Raw genomic sequence first — 13468 nt, 5'->3', positions numbered from 1 at the left:
AGCCCATCAAGCCCACTCTGTTATTCAGCATAACCATGACTGATCCTGTATTTCAACACCATATTACCATGCTCACCACCCTCCCCATACCTTTTGATTCCTTTAAACTCTTGAAATCTATCAATTTCTTCCTTAAACATGTTCCGTGATTTCACCTTCACATCCTAATGTGATGGAGAATTCCATGAGTGAAGAATTATTTTCTCAATTTTATTCAAACTGAGGAAACATCTGTGCATCCAATCTGTCAGAACTTTATGTTTCAATGAGATCTCCTCTGATACTTCTAAATCCTAAATCTAAATTCTAAATCCTAGTGAACCCATTTTGTCTTCATTTGGTAAACCTGCCATACCCTGGAATCAGTTCAGTGAACTTTCACTGCACTTCCTCTATGGTTCTTATATCTTTCCTTTGTGAAGGAGACCGAAACTGCACACAATCGTTCAAATGTGGTGTCATCGAGGTTCTGTGTTGCAGTAAGACCTCCTTGCTCATGTACTCAAACCTTCTTTTAATGAAAGCCAATATACCATGTGCCCACCAATATACCTTGCTGCATCTGCACGTTTGCTTTCAGTGGCATTTTGTTCATCATTTCCTAATCTGTCACCACTTAAACAATCCTCTGCCATTCTGTTTATCCGACAAAGTAGATAATTTCACAATTATCCACACTGTTCGGCATCTGCTAAGCATTTGCCCACTCAGATAACTTGCCCATAATGTCTTGAAGGCTCTTTACAACTTCCTCACTATTCACAGCACCCCCAAGATGTGTCATCAGCAAACCAGGAAATATTATATTTGATTCCATCATTCAAATTGTTGACATATATCGTAATATCTGTGACCCAAGCACTGAATCCTGCATTACCTGTCTAGTCACCACCCTCCACTCTGAGAAAGATCCATTTATTCCAACAGAAGAATTCCTGGAGATGTGTTTGTGCTGCTGCAGAATGAAATATTTTCAACATGCAGTGTAGATAGCACCCATCTTATTACGTTGCTGATTTACCTCTCTAAACCTTCTAGACCTAGCACCTTTTCCTGGTATATTGGACTATTGTCTTTGAATTAGGCATCAGCATAGGTGCAGAAGCTATGCACGTGAAGGACATGGCTACAAAACTTCACAATTACAGCAAAAATTTCAGTTATTCACGGCAGTTTTGAATCTTGTCAACAGATACAGATCCACTTGTAAAACTGCTCAAAATTTAATCCTGACCATCAGACATACTACAGAGCAGCTTGTATAGAAAATGTAACACTGGTGTATTCAGAGTTATTTTAACAAGAGATGTTGTTCCTGAGGTATTTAATGAGGCATACCTAGAAGTCTCCTTTCAACAAGGGCAGATAATGATTATGAAATTCAACATCAACTCCATCTGAGCCATTGCAATTTTTGGCCATATGAGGAACATGGTGTTTGATGATAGACACCTCAAGCCCAGAACCAAGCTCAAGATCTATGGGACAACAGTTCTACCTGCATCTCTGTATGAATCAGAGACATGGACAATGCACAGGACTATATCTCAAGGCAATATGACAATAATGCCTCCACAAAATCCTGTAAATTCAGTGGCAAAATAGGCACTCCAATATCAGGGTCCTGTCTCAGGCCAATACCCCCAGTTTCAAGGGACTGGTTACTGACAATCAGCTGTGAATTAGTTATGTTGGGTGAGCCACATCATCCACATTCCTAACATAAGACTTCCAAAACAAGAAAATGTTTCTATGTTGTTCTGAAAGTCTACCAAAAAGAAATGCAAAATCCCCACTGTCTAATGGAAATCTCTTTCTCAAGACTACCCAAACTGGAGATGAAATATCTGCTGAGGTGCCAACCATCCCAAACATCTTCGATAGGCCCAGATAGAGGCAAGGTGCAAACAAAAGAGGAACATATACAAACCCGATCATCCCACCCACTACTTCTTCAAACACTATCTGCCCCACCTGTAGCAGGGTGTACGATCCAACACTGGACTACTTAGTCACCTCATGACCCACATCTCCAGGATGGAATAAAGTCACCTTTTGGTCACAAGGGACTGTATAAACTAACTGGGTTGACTGGTGCTGAATATTCTTCGTAAGTTTACCTCAGAAGATTTTGGCATTCAGGAGTTCTTTTCCATGCTTACATGACATGAGAGGATGGATGTGGCAATGCCTGGCCACAGTCTTTGTGCCAGTAACAGCATAAACCTGATGATGGGATTATCATACACAGTGCACAAGACTTCTACACTTCCTTTAAACTGAAAATATATGAAACAAACAATGAAACTTGTAAATAAATGTTAATCAGACTCACCAGGTGGTACAAAGTTATCCTTTTCAGACTCTCCATTCTATGGGAAATAGAGTTAGAGATTAGGAGATACCTTGCATGGGAAACAGAGTATCTAATCATATCACTTTCCACCTGCCTCTCCCCTTTCAGTTCTGTACTGCTGATAACATCCTTTACAGCTGAGAGTCTGATGCTTACTCATCATCATTTAATGCAAACTGAATTTACTGCTGCTAATAGCTAACAAATTGGCCAAGTGTTTACCTGATCTTAAATCAATTATCTGTATCAACTTTACCTTCCGCAGTTTCATCTGTTTCTGAAAAAATGCATTCCACTCTTTTTTTCTGGACTCACTTTCTCCATCTGATTCATTATCAACATCTTCATTATCATATCTGAAAGACAGTGGACTCTGTTAAAAACAGGACGATTGAACTGGTCAAATAACAAGAATCCAGACTGCAAGAATTTGCAAAAGACCGTTTCTCACAACGTGACAACTCCTAACACACTCAGCAGTTGCTGCCTATCTGTAAATTCACGCCGATGTGATTTGTTAAAAATGTTGAATATACAGATTCATCTGATATTGTGGAACTTGTCCTTTTCTTCTGGCTAAACTCTCCAGGCTTTTACATGCCAAGTTTGAAATAATAGCATCCTGATGTACTTTGGTTTCAACTTGAATGAAATTCCATCTTGTGTCCTACAGTGAACCAAATCTTTCACCATGGTTTTGTGAAAAAACGAAAAGATTACAGTTCAAACAAAGCAGGTAGATTCTGACTGGTCAAAATTCTGCCATGGGGAAATCAGCAGAGATTGACACTCTCTATGATCTTCCCTCAATGGAAGAGGGTGGAATGAAGGGACAAATGCCTTTATGCCTAAATAGGACAGGACCCTGTATGTAATTCTAGCAATGCAAATATATCTCACACAACCTAACTGATCTTCAATTAGTTTCTAGTCAGAATTATTTAATGAATATTCCCAATTGTAGAATCACATATAAATATTAGATATGGTATTCTGATTTTGCAAGCACAAGCTGGTTAAATACATTTTGCACACTGTGAACAGTCAAAGAGACGTGCTGTTTGATGCAGTCTGCCAGACGTTGGGATATGTGACTTTTTACAAAGATGGCATTATGCCCACACAAACTCATATCACATTACTCATTTGTACGGCCGGCAAAATGTCTTTTTGACTTCATAGGAGTCTCTCATACTCAAGAACACAACGTGTGTGTTTACTGCAAAGTAGCAGCTTATGACAGCAAGCTTCACTTTTATTCAAATTTTTGAGATATCTTTAGTGATAATAGCTATCCTAATCAAATCGTTACTTGCTGTATCTTGCACAAACTCATGAAAAGACTTATGGACCACATTTGATCCTGAACAATGCAGTCAACAGAAATTACCCTGGATATAATTTTTAACAAGGTAGTAGGTTTGCTGGCAGACATTTTGTCCACTTTCTGGGTGACATTTCAGTGATGAAACATCTATTAACAAACCTATCAGCTTAGTGAACAGACCAACAACGAATCCAACCAGCTCCTGAGCACAGAACTTCACAAAACCTTTAAATAATTTTCAACATGGACACAATACCAAGTATGTATATCATAGGTCTCAATGATAGCCAGATAATATCAAACAACATATCTCTTCGACCATCCACCACAGCCCATTTGCGGATCTTGCTCAACCAATCCAGGCTTGCAAACTTCAGAAGAGCATGCCGAACATTCGTTGTGATTCTTCAACTGGATGCCATTTATTAACTAACCCTGACTGAGCTAAGAACTACATGAGAAACCAACGTAAGATCAGTCAGGCTGACAGCATAATGAATTTGCCCTTTCTGTTTGCTACATATAATTAACACAAAGGAACCTGTTCTATGTTGACAAAGGAATTTGATCACGTGTTGTACCATTTTCATTGACAAAAGGTCAATGGAACTGCCAATTTTTGGTGCATTCCCCACTGACAGTGCCCTGACCAGAGTCTATTTGCTTGATTTGACATTTCTCAGCTAACTAATGTTGAGAGCTCATGCCAAATATGGTCAATCAATTAGCATTATCTTATCATGTTGTTTGATTCCTTGCTGTCAGTCCCAACAAGCACAAGATAAAAGCTTTGATTGTATGTTTCTGTTTACCAATATTGGATAAATTGCAAATATTCAAGCTGCAATTTTTTGATGGGTGAACAAGCACAGGGTTTAAAGCATTCATCTTTATAATAATCTGATATTACATGCAGGATCCCATGTTGCTGAACGTGCAGCAACCAGCTGGCTTTACATTTAACAAGTTATTTCCGGTTCACAGACTTGTTAAGAATAGAATCCCTACAGTGTGGAAACAGGCCCTTTGGCCCAACAAGTCCACACGGACCCACCGAAGAGTAACCCATCCAGACTAATTCCCCTATCCTATATTTACCCCTGACTAATGCACCTAACCTGCACATCCCTGAACACTATGGGCAATTCAGCTAACTTGCACATCTTTTGATTGTGGGAGGAAACCCACGCAAACACTGAGAGAATGTGCAAACTCCACACAGACAGTCGCCCAAGGCAGGAATCAAACCCAGTGCCTCGGGTTGTGAGGCAGCAGTGCTAACCACTGAGCCACCATCCCACCCCTGAATAAGCATTTAGTTCCTCTCAGTTTTTTTTTGAGATGTCACTATTTTTCCAGTCACATCCATTGGGTCTCAAAGATAATGTTGTACTGTTAGCCAAGCATGAAACCAATTGGACAATTGAGGAGAATTTTTCCTTAAATCCATTAATCTGAAACCAACAATAAAACATCTGTTTTCATGATAAATCAACATTAATTGTGCTTTGAGAGAGAGATGGTTATGCAGCTCCATAGTGCAATGTTGAGAATGAGAACCCTTTAAAAGACGGCTTGCCTGGTAACATCTCAAACTTAGCTATTCTGTCTCCTTTCCTACAATGTTCAAGCAAAGTGCCAACATTTGCATATACCAGTGGTACATCAATTGCAAATGTCGATAATAAATCTTGCCAAAAGGAATAGTACCTTTCAAAGCCATAGCCCTTTCTTCCTCCTTCATACAGATCATGGATGTACCCAAAAGGCCCCTGGGATGTTGGCATTTTAACAGATGTCTGAGCTTTGCTGATTTCGAATCTCTGAAGGGAATCCAACTGTCTCATCACAATCTCTGGATTCTTGCAGTAATCACAGGCTCGATTACAGGCTGGGACCTCATCTCCAAAATACTTGGCAATGGCTGCATGTCGACACCTGCCACAAAATAATCAAAAGAGTCAACTTCAAAATCAGGGCCTGACCTCACTCTGCATTATCTGAAGTGATCACTCAACTGACAAATACCATATACCAAACAAGTGAAGAGGATGCACACCATGTAACTTTCTTGAATATATATTTGGTTAAATGTGAAATTCTTGCTTTGTTCTCAGTTCCTCTGAAGCCCAGAAAATGCTCTGACTGCAGCAACATTTTCTAAGCTATGCAAAAATCAAGCGAAGTGTCAGCGTTCATCCAATTCTCTCTCATCCTCGATAATTTAACGTCATTCACCTAAGTCAAACTACACCCTAAAACATTTATTTAACCATGTAGTTTTATATCCAAGCTTGCATTCCTAAGTATGCTGTTCCCAGGTTAAACAGTGTAACCCACGCCCATTCGAAGCCTGATATTCATCTAATTTTTCATTGCATCTTATGAAAAAAGTCTCTGTCACATCAAGTCCTTGGAAATTTTACAATACAGCATCAGAATCAAATCACTCCATAAACTCTACTCAGTGACAATTTTTACAGTTAATGAAATAACACCATGTGAGCAAGTATAAATTTAAGTTTACAGAAAGAATTGAAGGGTAGAATTATTTTTAAAAAGTCGTTATAGATGGCAAGTATAATATCGATTTCTGTTTCACAAACATCATTAATAAATGTTCTTTTTTGAAAAAGACAAATATTAAAGGATACAACAGAGCTAGCAGCAAAGTGAGTTTGGCTCATTAATACAAACTTGTAGGAGTTAAAAGATCTGCCTCTGTATTGTGTCATACCAAAACTCCTGGATCAGTGAGCAGCAATTTTCTGAAATCTGGTGACGTATTCTGCATTCAGTATGGATAGCATGCACTAAACTGACACCAAGAGATTGTACTGTTGTCAAAATCAGCAGCCTGACCCAACATTGATTAAAGAAAGCACAAGTCACAGTGGTTTGTTTGGAATCCTTTAAGAACTGTGCATCTCAGTGTCACTCCAGTAACAACCCGTGTAACTGCTGAGAATCAGATTGGTACAGAGAAAACACTGGGAACAAGCAGAATTTTGTACAGCGGAATTAGAAGGAAAAAGGGGAAAGGAAAAACAAGGATATAGCAACGCTTCCTTCAAATTAGCGGTAAGGATTTATTAGCAAACAATAGTTATCGGGGTACAAAGCTTTTAAGTTTGGGTAGCATGAAAAATGAGACTTAGCATCCAAACGTGCCGTTGTCCTATTTAACAACTGTCTTACTACAGCTGGAGTATGGAGACCCACAATTAATATGACTAATGGGGAAAAGAGGAGGGAATAAAGACCTAGGTCTGCATTTTTAACTGGAAATGAAGATTTGACAACAGCTTTCAAATCCGATAAAAAACATGGGTGTCCCATTTCATTGTATCTTTGGAGCTCAAAAACTAACAAATGCATCAATAATGTGTGTGGTAACTACTGCCATGGAAAGCTCCATCTATATGGCTTGGGCATCATGGAGTCTCGCTCTCGCACTCACAAGCCATGCAGAGCAAAAGCCAGTAAGATCTTCCAACTCAATCCTTTATTCATCCCTGACAACTAGAAACAACGCATGTGAACATGTGCAAGGACAGGAGTGGGCTTGGCTGTGATGGCTGAACCTACAGATGAAGAACCTCATACTGCCCATCATTCTGACCTGCACAGAAAAAGTGGGCACTCAGACAAAGCATAGGAGAGTCGCCAGCACTTCTGGAATTGAACCAATGAGAAAGTCCCGGTATCTTTCATGCCATATTGGTCCTCCACCTTTGTTCACAAAAGTAGTCCCAAAAGTTTGAACAGGCTAACTTAGAGGCTTAAGACCATTTGACATAGGAAAAGAACCTATTTAGTTCATCAGGTCTATTCCGCCATTCAGCTGATGATCTAGTAATCCTCAAATTCACTTTCCTTCCTTATCCCCATAACCCTCAATTCCCTTACCAATGATAAATCAATAAACTTAGCATCAACAGTTCTCTGAACAAAGAGAACAAAGAACATTTACAGCCCAGGAACAGGCCCTTTGGCCCTCCAAGCCTGAGCCGATCCAAATGTACTGTCTAAACCTGTCGATCAATTCCTAAGCATTTGTATTCCTCTGATCCCCACCTACACATGCATCTGTGCAAACGCATCAAAAATGAATCTACCGTGCCTGCCTCTACCACCTCTGTTGGCAACGCATTCCAAATGCCCACCACCCTCTGTGTGAAATACTAGCCGCGTGTATCCCCCTTAAACTTTCCACCTTTCATCTTGGAAGCATGACCTCTCGTTATTGAATCCTTCACCCTTGGAAAAAGCTGGTCTCTATCCACACTGTCTATACCCTTCATGATTTTGTAAACCTCAATCAGGTCCTTCCTCAATCTCCTTTTTTCTAGTGAAAATAAACCTAATCTACTCAATCTCTCTTCATAGCTAGCACCTTCCATACCAGGCAACATCCTCGTAAACCTTCTCTGCACCCTCTCCAAAGCGTCCACATCCTTTTGGTAATATGGCGACCAGAACTGTATATAGTATTCTAAATGCAGCCGAACCAATGTCTTGTACAATTTTAATATGGCCTGCCAGCTCTTATACTCAATACCGTATGCCTTCTTGATCACTCTATCCACCTGTGCAGCAACCTTCAGGGTACAATGGACCTGCACTCCCCGATCTCTCTGCCATTAACTTTTCCCAAGGCTCTTTCATTCATTGTATAATTCGCTCTAGAATTAGTCTTGCCTAAATACATCACCTCACATTTGTCTGGATTGAAAGCCATCTGCCACTTTTCCACCCAACTCTCCAGTCTATCTATATCCTCCTGTATTCTCTGACAGTCCCTTATGCTTTCTGCTACTCCACAAATCTTTGTGTCATCTGCAAACTTGCTGATCATACCAACAGTGCCCGCTTCCAGATCATTTATGTATATGACAAACAGCAGCAGCCCCAGCACTGACCCCTGTGGAACACCACTGGTCACCTTTCTCCATTTCAAGAAACTCCCTTCAACTACTACTCTCTGTCTCCTGTTGCTTAACCAGTTCTTTATCCACCTAGCTAGAACACCCTGCACACCATGTGACTTCACTTTCTCCATTAGTCTACAATGGGGAACCTTATCAAACACCTTACTAAAGTCCATGTATATGACATCAACAGCTCTTCTTTCATCCAACAACTTGGTCACTTCCTCGAAGAATTCTATTAAGTTGGTAAGGCACGATCTCGCCCACACCAAACCATGTTGCCTATCACTGATAAGCCCATTCTTTTCTAAATATAAATAGATCCTATCTCTCAGTACCCTCTCCAGCAACTTCCCCACCACCGACATCAGGCTCACTGATCTATAGTTATCCGGAATATCCCTACTACCCTTCTTGTACAGCGAGACAACTTCAGTAACCTTCCAGTCCTCCGGCACCTCACCTGTATTTAAGGATGCCACAAAGATACCTGTCCGGGCCCCAGCTATTTCCTCTCTCGCCTCCCTCAGCAACCTGGGATAGATCCCATCCAGTCCTGGGAATTTGTCCACCTTAATAACCTCTAGCACACCCAACACATCTTCCCGACTTACACCAACGTGATCCAGACTAATCAAACGTCTATCTGTAATCTCAACATTCATCATGTTCCTCTCCTCAGTGAACACTGATGCAAAGTAATCATTCAAATCTCACACATTCTCTCAGGTACGGCATAGAGTCTTCCTTCATTATCTTTTAGTGGACCAATCCTTTCTCTCATTACCCGCTTGCTTCTTATATAAGAATGAAATGCTTTGGGATTTTCCTTAATTCTGCTCACTAAAGTTATTTCATGACCCCTTTTAGCCCACTTGATTCCTCGTTTAAGACTTGCCCTACTTTAGATTAGATTAGATTACTTAGTGTGGAAACAGGCCCTTCGGCCCAACAAGTCCACACCGACCCGCCAAAGCGCAACCCACCCATACCTCTACATTTACCCCTTACCTAACTCTACGGGCAATTTAGCTTGGCCAATTCACCTGACCCGCACATCTTTGGACTGTTGGAGGAAACCGGAGCACCCGGAGGAAACCCACGCAGACACGGGGAGAATGTGCAAACTCCACACAGTCAGTCGCCTGAGGCGGGAATTGAACCCGGGTCTCTGGTGCTGTGAGACAGCAGTGCTAACCACTGTGTCACCGTGCCGCCCACCAATATTCCTCCAGGGCCCGTTCTGTTCTTAGTTGCCAAGACCTTTTGTATACTTCCCTTTTCCTCTTGGCTAGTCGTACAATTTCTCCTGTCATCCACAGTTCACAAATCTTGCCCTTCCTATCCTTTGCCTTCAACGGGATATGCCTATCCTGCACTACCGTTAACTTATCTTTGAAAGCCTCCCACATCTCAAATGTGGACTTCCCTTCAAATAGCTGTGTCCAATCCACATTTCCCAGCTCCTGCCTTAATTCTGCTCACTAAAGTTATTTCATGACCCCTTTTAGCCCACTTGATTCCTCGTTTAAGACTTGCCCTACTTTAGATTAGATTAGATTACTTAGTGTGGAAACAGGCCCTTCGGCCCAACAAGTCCACACCGACCCGCCGAAGCGCAACCCACCCATACCTCTACATTTACCCCTTACCTAACTCTACGAGCAATTTAGCTTGGCCAAATTCGTCTTGGCCCAGTTTAGTACTCTTCCCTTAGGACCACTCTCTCCTTTATCTATGAGTATCCTAAAACTTACAGAATTGTGGTCACTGTTCCCAAAGAAATCCCCCACTGCAACTTCTACCGCTTGTTCCCCAGTACCAGGTCCAATATGGCCCCTGTCCTCGTCGGACTATTGACATATTGGGCGCTTCGTACAAATTCTACTCCATCCAGACCTTTGCAGTAAAGAAAGCTTCAGAACTAACTTAAGCATTTCCATGCAAGTGGTTTAATGATGAAAAATGTATTGGATAGCAGAGGTCAACATAAATGTGTAATTTCATGGACAAGAATATCTGTGTTGTGATAGACTGTCTCATCTTATGTAATTGGTAGCAATGTTATACAAAAACAGAAGCACGTTTCCTCAATAAAGTGGAATACTATAATTACAGGCAACTAGGATGGGCTGGCCCTCATTCCATGAATGAATACAAAAAAATTCTAGTGCTATAAATTTAATGCCAGATGGATGACCCAAAAGTGAGCTCCGCGTCCAATGGCTGGAGCATGACCCCACTACCTAATTCTCAGCTAGAGTATCAACAACGGCAATTCAATCCTATTACCCAAAGGTTATTTGATTTATCTAATGTCATTAACACATACAAAAAGAGTGACCATAAGGTACGAAGTTAAGAGCAATGGCTAGAAATTGAAGACCAAATGGTTTTCTCTCTAAAGGTGCTGATTCTTAGAAAAGGTGAGTAATAATTGCTGATAAGCACATATCAGGCTGTTGGTTCCGTTACAGATATGATTCAGTGTCCCACAGGTTCTGCTGAGTAAATGGGGTAAATGGCAATAAGAAACCAAGAGGAAAACATCAGCTTACATTTATATAGAGCTTTCAACACAGTAAAATGTCCTCAGGTACTTCACAACAGCTTTACCATGAGAATCTGACAATATCGTAAATCAGGACAAAAGAGTAGAAAACCAAAAGCCACAGATGCAGTTTTTAAAAAGTATTTTCAAGGAGGAGAAACAGAGAGATATAGAAAGGTTTAGGGAGGAAAACCTAAAGCTTAGCAGCCAAAGCAGCTGAAAGTACAGCCTGAAAGTGGTGGAATGCAAAGACTCTGAAGGCTTCGAGACTTGGAAGTGGTTACAGGGATTGGAAGTGACTTGGAATGTGGATGTGAAACCAAAGTTGAAAATTTTAAGATTATTGCTCTGCTTAATTGGGAACCACTGTGGGCGGCACGGTGGCACAGTGGTTAGCACTGCTGCCTCATACCGCCAGAGATCCGGGTTCAATTCCCGCCTCAGGCGACTGACTGTGTGGAGTTTGCGTGGGTTTCCTCCAGGTGCTCTGGTTTCCTCCCACAGTCCAAAGATGTGCATGCTAAATTGCACCTAGTGTTAGGTAAGGGGTAAATGTAGGGGAATGGGTGGGTTGCGGGTCGGTGTGGACTTGTTGGGCCAAAGAGCCTGTTTCCACACTGTAAGTAATCTAATCTAATCACTGTAGGCCAAAATGCTGGGATAGGCAAATGGACCTGGGAAAGTAAAAGTTGGTCTAGGAGTAGAGTGAGGCAGTGTTAGGAGGTGGAAATAGACAGTCATGACATTTCTTTAAAACAACATTTAGTCAATGACTACCTGTCCACTGATACTCAGTTTAAGGTCCTCCAGGATCATTTAGTTTCAGACCTTATTCATGTTTAAACCAGGATTGATAAAGTATCCAAAGACCAGAGAGGAGGTGATCTTGATCGTCCTTGAAATTAGGTAGCATCTGACTAATTATGGCATCAAGTGAAATCAATGAAAATTAGGAAACCTCGCCACTGACTGAAATCATACCTAATATAAAAGAAATGGCTGTAGTTTTATTACACCGATCAATTTAGTCTCAGGATCTAGCTACAAGAATTCCTCAGGAAGTAGTTTGGTCCAACCAACTTTAACTGTTCCTTCATCATAATTTCAGAAATGCACGTAATTACAAGAGTCAGTGCCTTTTACAACTTTGCAAAAAGTGAAGGTGACAGTGCACATGAACAACATTCCACATTGAGCTGATAAGTGTAAAGTAAAATCAGTTCCAAGCAATGACCGACACCAAGAGAATCTAACTACATCCCTTTGATATTCAACAAAATTGCCAACTGTCAAAAATCAAGATACTCAGGTCAACAGTGATGAGAACAGCTAAATACTGTAAATACTGTGGTGACAAGAAAGGTCAAAGTTTTGTACTCTGTTGCAGGCTATTCATGTTCTGACTCCCAAAACTTTCCACCACCGAGAGATAACACGAGGGCAATGGAATAGTCTTCACTTTTGATTAAATTCTACTTCAATGCCACTCTAGGAGCTTGTCACCATCCAACACAAAGCAGCCAACTGTGTAAGTACCCTATTCATCTTCTTAAACATGTATTCCCTTCACTACCAGTTCACAATAGCATCAATGTGTACCATCTGAAAGATGCACAAACCCAATATGTTACAGTTCTTTCATTGTTGCTCGATTGAAAGTCTGGAATGGAAATTATAGTTGAAGGTAGCAATAACGGCTGACATTGCCAACAATACATACATGCCATGCACAAATAAAAATAAAGTGTGGCATAAAATATATGGAAATACATAGAAAGTTTTGGGAGTCAGAACATGAGAACAGAGAGTAGTAAGGGTATGGAATGCTTTGCCTGCATCGGTAGTAGATTCGCCAAATTTAAGTGCATTTAAGTCGTCATTGGACAGGCAAATGGATGTACATGGAATAGTGTAGGTGGGATGGGCTTCAGATTAGTATGACAGGGCGACGCAACATTGAGGGCCGAAGGGCCTGTACTGCGCTGGAATGTTCTATGTTCTAAAATGCAGCAGACCGGTGAAGAAATTGTAGGATCTTAATCACAAAATTTGCAAGTTACATAGATTTGGAGACTATGAGAATAGATTAGAACATTTCAAATGTCACTCTATTATTTAGGAAAGACAAAGTCCATTTAACTACAGTCCTGTCAGCTGTGGCAAGTTATTAAGATCATTCACCTAGTGCAGAGTGATGGCGCACCTAGACAGTAGACGAGGTATGGAATTGGAATGAGTAACTCACATCTGACAAATGTTGTTGATTTGTTTTACGCCAGAGATCACTAACATGGTGAACAGAT

General features: G+C 40.9%; 1 protein-coding gene and 1 long non-coding RNA gene across 3 annotated transcripts in view; one reads left to right on the top strand and one right to left on the bottom strand.

Annotated features, from left to right (window-relative positions):
- Positions 1-13468, bottom strand: part of recql5 (RecQ helicase-like 5) — a 145708-nt gene that overhangs the window by 45038 nt on the left and 87202 nt on the right. For both annotated transcript variants that reach the window (XM_060844382.1, XM_060844384.1), the window contains exons 8-10: positions 5394-5621; positions 2613-2712; positions 2336-2372 (exon numbers count right to left, since the gene is read on the bottom strand). In XM_060844382.1, the coding sequence (XP_060700365.1) occupies positions 2336-2372; positions 2613-2712; positions 5394-5621 (365 nt within the window). The remainder of the gene's footprint in view (positions 1-2335; positions 2373-2612; positions 2713-5393; positions 5622-13468) is intronic.
- Positions 1-13468, top strand: part of LOC132827704 (uncharacterized) — an 86929-nt gene that overhangs the window by 51763 nt on the left and 21698 nt on the right. The window contains exon 2 of the long non-coding RNA XR_009646030.1: positions 12553-12693. This is a non-coding gene — a long non-coding RNA (uncharacterized LOC132827704). The remainder of the gene's footprint in view (positions 1-12552; positions 12694-13468) is intronic.

Source organism: Hemiscyllium ocellatum, chromosome 25 (genome assembly GCF_020745735.1).
Source record: "Hemiscyllium ocellatum isolate sHemOce1 chromosome 25, sHemOce1.pat.X.cur, whole genome shotgun sequence".
NCBI lineage: Eukaryota > Metazoa > Chordata > Chondrichthyes > Orectolobiformes > Hemiscylliidae > Hemiscyllium > Hemiscyllium ocellatum.
The sequence above is the reverse complement of the archived record's forward strand: the minus strand, read 5'-3'. Positions and strand labels throughout refer to the sequence as shown.